At 34.0% G+C, this 14,365-nt stretch overlaps 4 protein-coding genes across 4 annotated transcripts; 1 reads left to right on the forward strand and 3 right to left on the reverse strand.

Moving 5' to 3' along the window:
* Positions 1-2,895: 2,895 nt before the first annotated feature.
* On the reverse strand, positions 2,896-3,554 carry LOC127248333 (embryogenesis-like protein). The gene has a single exon (XM_051270619.1). The coding sequence runs from the start codon at positions 3,549-3,551 to the stop codon at positions 3,063-3,065; it is 489 nt and encodes a 162-aa protein (XP_051126576.1). The 5' UTR covers positions 3,552-3,554; the 3' UTR covers positions 2,896-3,062.
* A 952-nt stretch (positions 3,555-4,506) lies between these two features.
* LOC127248324 (DEAD-box ATP-dependent RNA helicase 39) lies at positions 4,507-9,318 on the reverse strand. The gene is made up of 9 exons (XM_051270610.1): positions 8,691-9,318; positions 7,188-7,283; positions 6,920-7,108; positions 6,679-6,819; positions 6,406-6,546; positions 6,195-6,337; positions 5,977-6,106; positions 5,835-5,883; positions 4,507-5,754 (listed from the first exon to the last, which is right to left on the reverse strand). Exons 1-9 carry the CDS (start codon positions 9,225-9,227, stop codon positions 5,297-5,299), a joined length of 1,884 nt encoding a protein of 627 aa, XP_051126567.1. The 5' UTR covers positions 9,228-9,318; the 3' UTR covers positions 4,507-5,296.
* Positions 4,725-5,132, forward strand: LOC127248334 (uncharacterized). The gene has a single exon (XM_051270620.1). The coding sequence runs from the start codon at positions 4,725-4,727 to the stop codon at positions 5,130-5,132; it is 408 nt and encodes a 135-aa protein (XP_051126577.1).
* Positions 9,319-10,933: 1,615 nt separating the features above from the next.
* Positions 10,934-13,076, reverse strand: LOC127248332 (uncharacterized). The gene is made up of 3 exons (XM_051270618.1): positions 12,680-13,076; positions 12,059-12,223; positions 10,934-11,260 (listed from the first exon to the last, which is right to left on the reverse strand). Exons 1-3 carry the CDS (start codon positions 12,977-12,979, stop codon positions 11,162-11,164), a joined length of 564 nt encoding a protein of 187 aa, XP_051126575.1. The 5' UTR covers positions 12,980-13,076; the 3' UTR covers positions 10,934-11,161.
* Between the last annotated feature and the right edge of the window lie 1,289 nt (positions 13,077-14,365).

The raw sequence follows: 14,365 nt of genomic DNA on the forward strand, positions 1-14,365 counted from the left end.
TTCCATGGTGGTTTGTCTTGTTTATTACATTAGAACCTCAAAGATTACATGAACTCTAAACATATTCTAGATTGGGGAATGGGAATCAACATCTTGAAACCAAACTTCTTAGTTACATTTGGTAGAATTTCAGTATATCATTAATAATAAAAATGGAGGTCAACTTATAAATACAACACTCAAATAATTACAATATAATATAGAAATCTAATTAAATCATAAACCAAATATTTTAATATTCAAATACCACGTAAATGACTTGAGTTTGCCAAGAGAGAACGGAAATAGCATAGTCAGAATTGTTCACTAAATCAGAGTGAAAAACAGGATTTCAACAAAATTAGAGTAGGAAACAGAACTGTTAACGATGTTAAGAGTCCATTCAACGACATTAGATTCAGAAACAAAGCTCTCAAAACAAGCTGAACTTTCAATGTCGTTAGAATTAGAAATAGAATTCTCAAGGTTGTTAGACTCTCAAGCGGTCGAAGGCGGGCAACTATAGACATAGTTGAGGATAGGAAGTAATGTTGATATCATGCTACATTTTTTATAATTTTAGAATAGTATGTTATTAATAATAAAATCAGTCTTGTTACTCAAATAATAACGATTTAATCTAAAATAATACAAATTTAATCCAAACCATAAACAAAATATCTAAAATATATTAAAAACATTTCAATACATCTAAATCATGCAACTGGGAAACATCGATATTCTAGCAAGGATCAAGAATACATCAAATGAAATTTTCTGATATCAAACATATATTAAGTGACAATCAGCTATTTCCAGTGCTCTTCCTGGCATTTATTAAACAGTACTCGTTTGTTAGTATGTCATTCTTGTGATAACAAATGTTTCATATCCTATCACAAAGGAAATCTAATGTTGTCATAAATTTCATGTCCTATTTGTCATCTACTTGCCTTGCATTCACTGCATTTCAATTAAAGTAAGAAGTACACTGCTGTGATAAAGCCAATGAAATTAAAGCACATAGAAAACGGATACCTATAAATTTATTTTTGGAACATAATAGTAGTTTTTTTGGACAAGAGTTCATCGCTTGGGTTTGTCAACATTCTTGGTTGTATCAAAATTTTCTTTCCCAAAAAATGACACCTTTTCCAAGGCTTGTTTTTAGGTTAAAAGCCCTATATGTGTTCTACACTATATTCTATCCAGTAACTAAATAAATTACCATCCACCATGGGATTCCTATCCTAACACTTAAAATGAATTTAAACATGGATAAATGAAGGTTGTCCTACACTAGATTCTTAATCAAAGGTGATTGATACAGTGGTTTTCAATATAAGCTAACAAACTATAATTTCTAGGTTTCACTATTGTCCAGCAATGCCTTTCAGTAGAAAATAGGAAGTTATATTTGAGGGATTAGTCGAAGAACTTACGGATACTTGAACATAAACTTGGATTCTGTCTGTATCGTATGTTTCCACCATTCAAATTTCAAGGCAACCACTTCCTCCCGATTTCTCATCAATCTTTCCAACCCCTTTATTGTAGTCGGAAAAAGCTTTAAATTGCTCGTGCCAAACCTGCATTGGAGCTAATAGGAAAACCCAAAAACAAAATTACTTCAAGCAGAAAACCAGACAATCAGAAAGAAACTTACAACTTTGTTTAAAGTTTCGTCTGAATCCCCCAACCACATTAAAAAGCCTTCAGGCAAACCACAGATGAGTTAATAGCATGCATTTGCAGTTTTCATTGCACTTATACTCTCATCAAAAACTATATTAACAATGCAGAGCCAAATAAATTAATTCCGAGTTGGTTCCATTTCTGAAAAGCTTGAAGATTCCTTCTTAACAGAAGGTTAATCATCAACTTATCACAGCAATCTTATTTACATGTACTCCTTTACTACCCTAAACCCCAAATGCTGAGATGGCATACATCCTTCGAATCCTAATTCGATATCATAATTTTGGAGTATTAATTCTCCAATGAATCAAAGGGAAAATCTCAGAATTATCCTTTGCTACCTTTACGAAGACAAGCTACATCAATGTGATCTATATCCTTCCAAAATTATTTCTTCTCGAGATATATAATCACCGAAGCATTAGAACTAGATAATAGTCTACAGTTTGGAATCCAATAACATAACTTAATATAAACTCATCGTAGCAATAATAACTTCGAATAAAAAGAAACACTAAACACATTCCAATACATCCTTAAACATCCTAAGACAACAGATTTAGAACACCAACTACTAAACATCCTGAAAGTAACACCAAATAAAACAGAGAAAATATCAGAAACTCTAGATGGCTCATACTGAGGGCTTCGGTGAAATCAATGATAAATGATATGCTGCGCCCAAGTTTAACATAAAATACAGAAACTTCTATTCTTGCATTTAAATTCAGCACATACAAAGAACAGAGAACTTCTCGTTGTTTCTTGTTTGTATCTTCTTCAAACAGCCAAAAATTAAGAACATAGATGCACAGAAGAGGATGCCATCAAGATTTTCATTTCCGTAAAACCATATTAGAATCAGCATGAACGAATGATCGTAAAGAGCAGCTTCCAAATATCATATCCATAGTATATTAAGTTATGAACTGAAAATCAAATTGAGTAGATTACCATGTGGCATGAAAGATCGCCAAACCTAAAGTCTATGAATAATATGCACCATGATAATCCAAACTATCCAGAAAATGCAAGTCCTGCAAATTGGATTAAAGTGGCGTTCCTTACACTACAAATTTGTGCATATAATGATGATATAGCTGAAGTTTTCATCAAAACCCCTATTTCTATAGCATCACCTACGTCAATGGACGATTGGACAGTAAAGATATTGAAATGTGTAAATTCCAGCAACAAAATGGAACCATCTCAAGTGCATAATGTCAAATTAACGTTTCCATTATTCAATTAATTTGAGCTCCGATATCACCCTCAGAGATCTTCAATACTTTGTAATCGACAAACCAAAAGAGAATAAGGCTTCCTGAAAGCCCAAATTCAACTAATACAAAATAAAATCAGCTGTTTAATTTTCCTTAACCTCACTACTCATTCAACTGTTCAAGCTCAGCCTTCAATTGCTCGATCTTGAGCCCCATCGCCCTCTGTATCTTCCCCTTGTCAGTCTCGGGAAGCTTCTTCAACAAATCCTCATACATTCCAAGCACTTCACCTACAGCTGCACGAGCACAGTCCGCTTCCTCGTTGAAATACACGGTCTCTCTGGACTCCATAGCCGACTCTATCTCCTCCCTAGCTTCAGCGAACTTGAGGTTAATCCTATCCACTTCTTTATCCGCATCAACGCTGTAGCTCCTGCAATCTCGTAGAAACTCGAAATAATTCGGCGAAATTGCGATTGTAGGGCGACTGAAACGACTGCTTTCCACCCAACAACGGCGAGTTGAGAATTTCGTAAACGATCTCGACAGCACCGGAGATTCTGTCACCGCAGATCTTCCAAAATGGAATTCGGAAAGCAACTTTCGGAGAGGAATCGAAGTACGGGAAAGCATTCTGCGGGAAGATTCCATGCCGATTGTACTAACGCTGCGAGGCAGCGAGAATTTATAGCTTGAGTCTATGAACGGCCCAATTCAGCCGTTAGAATTTAGGCCCAAAAAGGAGCCCAATAGGCAATAGCCCACATACTATAAAAATTAAATTCAAGACGGGTATTTATTGGATGATATTTTTTGAAATTTTATTTAAATAGTGACTTATTTCTTCTAAAAATACATTCCCTCGGCTCTCCCAACGCTCATTTTAAATTCAAATTTTCCAAAAATAATAATAAAAAATGCAATATTTTATACAAAAGTTAAAAAAGTCAATAATAATTATAAAAAATTAAAATTTTATTAAAAAATCAAATATTCAATCCAAAATAATATATTTTATATATTTTTATATTTCTGACATAATTATCCGTACCAATGCAAAAAAATCTTTCATCCAAAAACTGTCATAAAAAAAACGCTATATGAATAGAGCATTATTTCCTTCAATAAAAATATGATACTCCCTCCGTTCTATAATTATAGTCTTAATTGGTTTGAGTACGAGATTTAAAAAATATTATATTATATTGATAGTCGATAAAAGTACGGATAAAAAACTTTTTTGCTCTTGTGAGTTTATTAGTGTAAAAAATAGTGGCAATTATGTAATAAAATTGAAAAAGTATGAATAGTTTTATGGTAATATGATTATTTATAAAAATAAAACTATTGTTTTGAAACAGATAAAAATGGTAAACAACACTATTGTACTGTGACGGAGACTGGAGATTATTGTACTAGCTGGCCACATAGGTAATCTCCCAAAAAAAATATTGTCTCATTTGACCAAGGTTTTACAAAGATAGATAAAAATGAAAAATTTTATTTTTTTAAGAGAAAAGGTTAAAAAAATGCATTTTTTACTTAAAAAAAAAATAAAAAAATAAATTTAAATAATAATAATAATAAAAAATTGGATGCCAAGAAAGAGTTTATAAATAACTTTATTAAATTGATGACTAAGATCTAACCCAAAATTTTATACAAGAAGGTCAAGTAACCTGTAACCAACCATAACCAACTAAAAATCAACTGAATCCACAAAGACCCACCAAAAACACTAAAGAACCAAACAACAAATCCATCACATACAAAACCATCCCTATAAACACCACACTCTCAACTCTCCTCCAACATCATCACCTCATGGCAAGAGACATCCTCTTCTTCAACCACCGCCCACTTCCTTTCTCCGGCGCCAGCGCCGCCGTCATCGTCGGGACCCTCCTCCTGTCGGGATTCGCCCTCTTCATGTGCGCCAGCCACTCCCGCCGCTGGCGTCGATGGAAAGCGTGCTACGACGGCTACGGGACCCAGGAACCCGTCATCGAACTCAATTCCGATGACACTATCATCGGTTACCCATTCGGAGAGGACGTCGACCCGATCACTTACAGCGGTGAAGGAAACCCGGTTTGGAAGAAGAACATACTCATGGGAGGTAAGTGCCAGCTCCCCGATTTTTCAGGTGTCATCATCTACGATTCCGCCGGGAACGTCGTTGGTCCGGGGTCGAGCAATCGGACAGCCCTGCCGGCGCTTCCATGGAAGTGATGATCGCTAACGCTCTCGACTTTACGACCGTAGGAAATGTATCTTTTTCGTGATTTTTTGTAATTTACGGTGCAAAAATATGCTAAGTCGATGCTTTTACACGGTAAAAAATATAAATAACACGATCGATACGATGTACGTATAATGTATCATCGAGCGATCGATCAACGGGACTTTACTGCGCTGCGGCCCCGGAATCCAACGACGTTAAGTTTCGATCTAACAGCTCCCGAGCTTCGACTTTCTGATTGTTTTCTGCCACCAAACGACGAGCTTTTTGAAGCGCCGGAGCGCGACGACTTTGACGTCGTCTTGATAACTCCAATCGCTTTCTTCTTAGCGTCGGGAGTTGCTCGCATTTTCGTCGATTTGGCAGATGAAGTTTTCTTTGAGATCGCCGCTTTGCCGCGGGGTTCGGTTGTTTTTTGTGACTTGTTTTTCGGACTCGAGACTTTTACGATCTTATCACTTCGTTCCTTCTGCTTATTCACATGCGATCGGGCGATATCCCTTTTGATGCTGTCTAAAGAGATCGACTCCAAGCTCTCGTTCTTCGCCAAAGCCTCTTCGATACGGGTGGCCAAAATCGAGTCCTTTTTAGCAACCAAACTCGTAACTTTCCCTGCCGTTATTTCAAGATTAACTGAGAACGCTGATGTCAAATCGAAAGCAAAATTCGTTCGATGTAGTTCGTGTTAGTACCTTTTGCGCCCATTCGAGCAGTCCTTCCGGTTCGGTGGAGGTAATCAATCTAAACAGATCGAGAACAAAAAATGAGTCGCACATTCGACGCAGTTAAACGAGCACGAGAAAGGACAAGAACGAAAGTGATAAGCGAGCTTACCGAATTCGAGGGAAAATCAAACATGATGACATGGTCGACGTCCAAATCCAACCCTCTTGCAGCCAAATCAGTGCAAACTAACGTCGGGCAATCTCCGTCGTCGCTCTTGAATCTTTCCAGGTTCTCGACTCTGTATCAACCACAAAATGTAAGTAGATCTGAGTCGATATTCGAAAAATGTAAGAAGAAGGGGATCGAAAGATATGAATCACGCACACCTTTGTTCTGCCGGCACTTCGCCGTGGTAATTCACAGTAGAGATTTGGTTTTCGTTGAGAAAGTGATCGACAGCTCGACTGGAGTTCAGCGTGTTGCAGAATACCATTATTCGGTTTCCCTTAGCCAGGCTCGGCTCGAGAACCTGTAATTACAAAATCGAATCAATTTTTATCGAAAGTGATTTTCGAGCAAGAGAGGAAAATAGTAGACCTGCAATAAGGCCTCCAGCTTATTTTCCGAACCCGCAAGTTTGATAAAATCGTGACGAGCCGATGCGATCTTCTTATGGAGTGTAGAAGTACGCAAATGTGCAATACCTTGAAATTCCTCGTCGACCAGCTTCTGCACTGCCTGCAGAAAATGCGTCGCAACTTTTTAATTCTCAGACAGCAACGAGACAGAAGTTCAAGTAATGAAATGACATTACTTTTAAAAACATCGTCAATCATTCATCGTATAATCGTGCGCATGTTTCATGCATACCTTTGTCATTGTTGCAGTGACTAATACCGTCTGAAATCCAAGACCATCGGATTTAGATGCACGGTTTTTCAACGGTCCAAGAAACTTACGGATGTCGGGGCCGAATCCGTGATCGAACATGGTGTCCGCCTCATCCAAGACCTATGAAAAGATCGATCATCATTTTTTGTAACATAGTAATCTCCAAACTTCAATATTTTTCAAGAAAAACCAAAAAAGACGGGAAATTGAGACTGATTACCAAGTATCGAATGTCACCGTAAACAAAGTTCCCTTCTTCTATATGTTGCAGAACTCGACCCGGAGTCCCCACAACCATGTCGATCGGGGTGTTCAAGGAATCTTCTTGGGGTCTTAACCGACCGCCGCCGCTAACCATGGTCGATCTGAACCGTGCATGGTGGCTGATCGACTTGGCGACACGGAACACCTGAAGACATATGCATCTGTTTCAGCCAAAATGACGAGATGTTCGATTACGTCGTTAAAGAGATTGTAAAGAGAATAACCTGCTCACAAAGCTCCCGAGTCGGGCATAATACAACAGCTCGAGGCCGTCTCGGTTTCATCAGCATACCATGGAGCTCCTCATCCCTTCGCAGCAGCTAAACCAAAAAATATCAAATCACTATTCCGGAAAATGATAGAACATTGCATAAATAACAGTTTCACCAACAACGGTAATAATATTGAAAGGGAAGATCCACAGAGAACAAATAATCATTCGAGAATATAAACTAAATCAACCAACTTAACATCATGAACAAAGCTAATTTCAAACATGTGCTCGTTTATGTCTTCAATCTTGTTTTTGCACACTACTAATTCTACAAGAGTAAATTTATTTTCAGCTACAAATATCAACGGCTATCTTCCTCGTATCTCTAACATCCAATGCTTATTTTCCATTCAAAAGATGACGAATGGCTATTTCCATAACAACGGAAAAATAATAAAATCTAAAATATTTATTCAAAAACATTGAATACAATACCTAATTTTAAATTTAGAAGAAGATTTAAAATCCAAAGCAAGAAATACACTAAAAAAAAATAATTTCTCCTACAACATCAAGACCTATTTGCCACTTAAACATCTCATTAGTTATATCGAATGGTTATTTTTCATTCAAAAGACAACATTCAACAGGTAAATTGGCCCGTTCTTTTGTGATTTCAAACTGAAATCAACACTATTTACATGTACAGTTTCCAATAAAATATCACATTAAAATACTATTTAAACAAAAATTCAAATCAAAATTCCATTTCAAATCAATTTCAAACCACAATCAAACAATTTTCAACATATATATTGCACAATTAATTCTATAAAAGTAAAATAATTGTCTTCTAAAAATATCAACGATCTTATCAGTACCGTCAAATGCTTATTTTTCACTCATAAAATGACACTCAACACCTAGTTTTTTATTTAAAACATCGAATCCAAAGCTTAACTTTACCTTAAAGAGATTTCAATCAAAACACAAACCACACATAATTCAAACAAAAGAACAATGTGTGTTTACTTGTAAGATTTTGGTTTTGAATAGTAAAATTTTGAATTGAAATAGTCGTTTGATGCGATATAAATATGTATTGATGTGATGTTGTGAATCTAAAATTTAATTTTAGTGTAGTATAATAAATAAAAAATAGGTGACTAATTTGGTGTTTCGGGGAAAAAAAGGTTGGAATAGGAAAACCTAAAATCAAATCCCACAAGTGATTCATCCAGAAAAAATGGGGTAATATGTAAGCCAAAATCTTGAAATACGTATCAGAAAGACAACTAAATCAACCAAATTAAACAATCACCATGAACAAAACCAGCTTAAAAGGGAATTCAATTGCTTAAACACACAACACTAACTCATCCAGGAAAAAGATAAACAGAAAGATCAATAAACAATCAACCAAATTAAACAATCACCATGAACAAATTCAATTATCCAAACACAAACAACGATGATTCATCCAGGAAAAAGATGAACAGAAAGATCAATAAACCTGCACAAGAGGCAATAGGTAAGCCAGAGTCTTGCCAGAGCCAGTGTGAGATCCCAACACCACACTCTTTCCTTGGAGGACTGCGGGGATGCCAATGGACTGAATCTCAGTTGGGGACGAAATTGCCATCTCTCTCAAGGCCTCCATCACCTCCTCACTCAGACCTAACTCCTCAAAGCTATCCGCCGACACAGAGGCCTTGTTCTTCTTCCTCGAACCCTCGATTTCGCCATACTTGGCCTTCTTCGGAAGGCTGAATGGGGATGTGGTGTTCGGCGTTTGGGAGGACTCTTTCAAGTGCCTCTGCCGAAGCCTTTCCAGTAGAATCGAATGTTTCAAGGGTTCCAGTGCCGTAATTTCATCGACGGCCGGTTCTGCGGCGGTGCATAGCGGCCTGAATTTGGGGAAACCTGCGCGGTGACGGGAACGCAGCAGCAGCGGCGGCTGCGGGTAGTAGAGTGGGCGGGTGAAGGAGAGGCGTTTGGGTAGAGAGAGAAGAGAGAAGGACAGAGCCTTGGCTGCTACTGCTGTCCCCATGGAAATGGAAATGGAAATGGCTTTCTTTGGTGTGTATGGTCAGTGGCTGTGATTTGGGGGTTTTGGGTTTTAGGGAAGAAGAGAGAAATGGATCAGGTCAGGGATACATTACACAATATAATTAATTAATTAATTAATTAATATATATATATATATATATATTATATTTCATTTGTCTTAGAATATGAATCTATTTTATGTTATTCATTCCATCGTACAGATACATTCATTTATTTATTTTTTATTTATCATTCATAAAAATATTTTACAATTAAATATATTTACAATAATATCACTTGATAGATACTTAAATTTGAAATTAATTTAAATTTTTATTTAAATAAAAAATATATTATATTTTTATTAAAATTGTAATGAATATTATTAATTTCAATTTAAAATTATAATCAAATATACTAGCTCAATTACAAATAAAATTGTAATGAATATTATTAATTTCAATTTAAAATTACAATCAAATATACTAGCTCAATTACAAATAAAAATAGATAGAGTTTGTTCATACAAAGTATTTTAGGCGGCACAAATTTTATAAATATTATTTTAAAAAATATAATACATATATATTAATATAATAATAATATTTATTTTTTAAAAAATAACAATTCAATATAAAATATAATTTTTTATATTATCAACATAATTGATATAAAAAATACATAAATTAAAAAACAAACCAACTCATTGGCTCAGATTGATTTTTGATGTGTTGTGGGATGAATTGTGATTTTTTTGAATATTTAACTCTCTTTTTTTCTTTTTTCTTTTTTTTTTACTTTTTATTTTTTTGTAAAAAAATAAATTGTATTGTTTATTATTATTTATAAAAAATTACAATTGAAAAATAATACCAGTGATTGTTTACGTTTTCAGAAACACCAATGGTCTATTTAGGGTGTGTTTGTTTGGAAATTGACTTTAAATATATTATTCAAGTCATATTTTCTCTCTTAAAAGACAACAAATCAAACATTTATTTTTTATTTAATACTAAAAATCAATATTACATTCAAAACATCACCGATTTATATTACATCATACAACTATTCAAATTCAAAAATTTTACTATTCAAATCCCAATTCAAAATTCCAATTCAAAATCTAGAACCCCAAGAAAGTAAGAAAATTTAAAATTAAAAAGTAATTTTTTTTTTTTATTTTTTTTTATTTTCATTTCTCTTTAGTGTTATGCGGAATAGAAAGATAATAATATTTGAGAACATGATTGTATGTTTATTTATTTTTATTATTCAACTTTACAATTTTCTTTACAAACATATTATTTTGATTACATGAAAATCATATCGAAATTATTAATAAAAATATAAATAATCACCACCTAAATATGAAAATATTTTTCATTGATTTTTAGTTCACTGACACCCTCTATTAAATCATTTTGTCATGATTTCATTTTTCACCAGCATATATAGTCTCCTTTATATCTATCCAATCCATATTGTTGTATTATTAGTTTATTCTTTTTAGTATTTTTAATTGAATTCTCTGTTTTACGTGACAAATAAATAGTTTTCATCCCTCGTCCAATATTCAAATCGCTTTAGGTTAGATTTTGGATTCGATCCTGGGTGGGTATATGGGTATTTGGGTTAGGGAAAATCCCCGCGGGTGGGTCGTGTGCGTGCTTGTGTGGGTAAAAATAAAAAGAAAAACCGAAAAAAATCTGAACACTAAAAGATCGCGCCATTATTTATTTATGATATTCGAACATAGGAACAACTAAGCAACAGAATGGAAATGTAATGTAATCCCCACAAAATTATTCAAAAGCCAAACATAACTTTGATGCATTTAAGTATTTGAGAGGGAATATTACCTATCAGCAACTAAAAAACAGGAAAACTTACAGCTTTAACTAAGGAGCAGCAGTGAATCAAGCCATGGAGAAGAAATCATTTGTATATTTCAGGCTTCAAGACGCCGATATATGGCAAGTTCCGGTAGAGCTCTGCATAGTCGAGCCCATATCCCACCACAAATTGATCCGGGCACTGCCATTGTAGATATTATCAGTTCATCTCAAATTCCAAACATAATTTGGCCATCTCCGGACATGATCCAACAGGCGGCACATAAAAGTTTCGATCCAAAAGTAATATGTATGAAACTTTAAAAACCTTCAAGACTACACTGTACTGAGATATTGAAGATTTGTATTATGATATAAAAGATGGCTTACACTGCCAATTATGAATGTAAACATGATTTTACTCGAGAAAAAGTGTGAGTCCCTATTTAGTACCGCGATTTTAATATGCTGATTTAGAATCACTTTAGTCCCGTGATTTGAATACGTTCATTTCAATGAATCTAATCCCACCAAACAAATTCATGTGATAAAAACCATTACCCATCATTTGAACAAACTTACCATTGTGGGACTAAATAAAGACAGAAAATGATCATACGAATAAAAAGTGTACCTTTACCGTAAATAAGCTGTTAATGAAATTGCCACAAAAAAACAAATGGCATCAGATTTATAATCTGAAAGACTTCCAAGTTTGATCTTTATCTAAGTCGAATATAAATTATTCTAACAAGTAACAACAAGGCAGTAATTAACACTAAAATGAATACAAGGATGATATCTTAACATAAATTGCGTGATCGTGCCAGTCGAAGTGTACTTTTCCAATCATTAAGAGATAACAGACAAAAACTTCCAATAAGAACAAAATCTGAAATCGCCCGCTTCATGCATATATAACAAGAATCAGTAATTAGTTCGAAAAAGCTCGTTGAATAACCGTAGAACGTTAAAACCCATAGCAAGAGGAAGAGAGTACCTCAAAGCCACAGTAATACTTCCCTTCACCCTCTGGTTCGAAATGAACCCTTCGCCTTGAAGGTTTATCGAGCAGAGTGCACACAGATATGGAAGATGCACCTTTAGATTTCAAGTATTGGATTAATATTGATAGAGTGTTTCCAGTATCTACAATGTCCTCAACCTATACGACAAATTGGAACGGCAGAAATGTGAATAGGATTGCTCGGGAGCAGCATAACTATATCTCCACTGTACCAGTGCAACTTTGAAGAATTCAGTTTGGAAAGACAGGAATCAGGATGATCTCTCAGTTACAGATTATCATTTCTTCTGATTTGATTCTTCATTCATTAAAAGTTTGTAACTATTTCATTCGATTTTTCCACATCTCGTACATGAAAAATGATCAATATCCGACAAATATTCGATCCAGATTCAGATTTCAATTTGGCGCTACAAAAGTTAGGGTTTCCTATCTCCACGCAGAAATGTAGTTTCTAATAAGCAGTTGGAAATTCCTCAATCAACGTTTGAAAGCAGTGCAACGAAAACACGTTCAACGCAAATAGGAACTCGATCATCAATCTCAATTGACTGCATTTCACCAAAATCATCAACACAATTCCAAACGACATACCAGAACGACGTGTCTCCCGAGGACGTTGAGTTTGAGGTCGACGATGATCTTCGGGATGCCACTGGTAACGGTGCCGATGCCATAGGATACGACGCGAACGAAGTCGAGAGTGAGGGGCAAACGGATCTTCCTGACGAGATCGGCCAGGAAAACGAACGCTCCGTTAGCAACGCCGACGAGGACAGGAACTTCATTGCGGGACTGGAAGTCGGCGCAGATTTGGGAGCCAAGGTCGGAGACTCGCCGGGAAATCTGGTCCTCCGACCAGAGGACTTCTAGTATGTGGTCGTCGAAGTTCATTGTACGCAGAACAGAGTCAATAGTGCAACACACAACACGACTTTGAACAATGAACAATGGGTGGAGGAGGAGGAACAAGGCTGCTGCTTATTGGCTACTTGACCTTATAAAGAAAATTTATACTAGCCCTATTTTTTAATTGAAAATAAATACTACCAATGTTTATTTAAATATATTACTATTATTATTTTCGTTTAAAATTATATTTATTTGACCGACAGTTGACTGACACGGATTTTTTATTTATTTAATCTATTAACATTTAAAAAAATATTACTCCATTCATATGTCATCCAAACTTATTATTCCTATCATTTTTTGTTTTCATTTTCAGTCCAAAAAAAAAAAAAAAAAATCTTTTTTATTTTTTTTGCCATATATATATATTTTTTTTATTTTTATCACTTTTCGATCAAATGATGACTGAAGCAGAACATTTTTATTTCTTTTTAGGATATTTAAATGTAAAATTATTTTTTTATATAATATAAAAAATAAAAAATAGATATTTTCTTTGATATGTTTGAAAAGAAAATTTTGAATGAATAATAAGATTTGGAACAAATCCTTTGGGTGTGTTTGTTTGGGGATTGGATTGGATTTAAACTATTCATCCAATTTCTTTCCCCCAAAAACATCAAATAAAATACATATTTTTTTATTTTTTTATATTATACTAAAAATTAATTTTACATTCAAAACATCACAACGCCTATTTATATGACATCATGCAACTATTCAAATTCAACATTTTTACTATTCAAATCCCAATTCCAAATCCAAACCCCCAAACAAACACACCCTAAATGTTTTATTTTATATTTTTAAAATTAATTTACTTGCCATGACAACACCAAAATTACCCAATAAGTAAATAAAATTACTGATTTTATTATTCCCTCGGCCCCACTGTTTAATTTTTTCTTTTTTTATTTGGATATCTCCACACCATTAGTCAATCTCCCGGACAAAAATGTTCATTTGAGTTTGTGTATTTATTTGAATTATTGTGATAAATTAAAAAATAGTAATACTTGATTATTTATTTTCTTTTTTACAATTTTTATCCAAAAATATCTATTTTCTATTTTCTACTCTATTATAGTGAAAATATCACACTTAATATACTTATTTTTATTATAATAAAAAATAGATACTTTTAAATAAAATAGAAATAATAATAAAATCTTACTTTTAGTTGAAACCAAAATAAAAATAAAAAATAAAAAATAATAATGTATCCGTTTCTACTATTTAGACAGGAGTTTTCCCGAGGTTTTTCTAAATTTGAAAGTTTAAAAAATAAAATAAAATAAAATAAAAAATTAATATTTGATTTGATATTTTATAAAAAAAATATATATATATATTTGATGTAATGTTTTT

Source organism: Andrographis paniculata, unplaced genomic scaffold (genome assembly GCF_009805555.1).
Source record: "Andrographis paniculata isolate CXL003 unplaced genomic scaffold, ASM980555v1 Contig33END, whole genome shotgun sequence".
NCBI classification, from domain to species: domain Eukaryota; kingdom Viridiplantae; phylum Streptophyta; class Magnoliopsida; order Lamiales; family Acanthaceae; genus Andrographis; species Andrographis paniculata.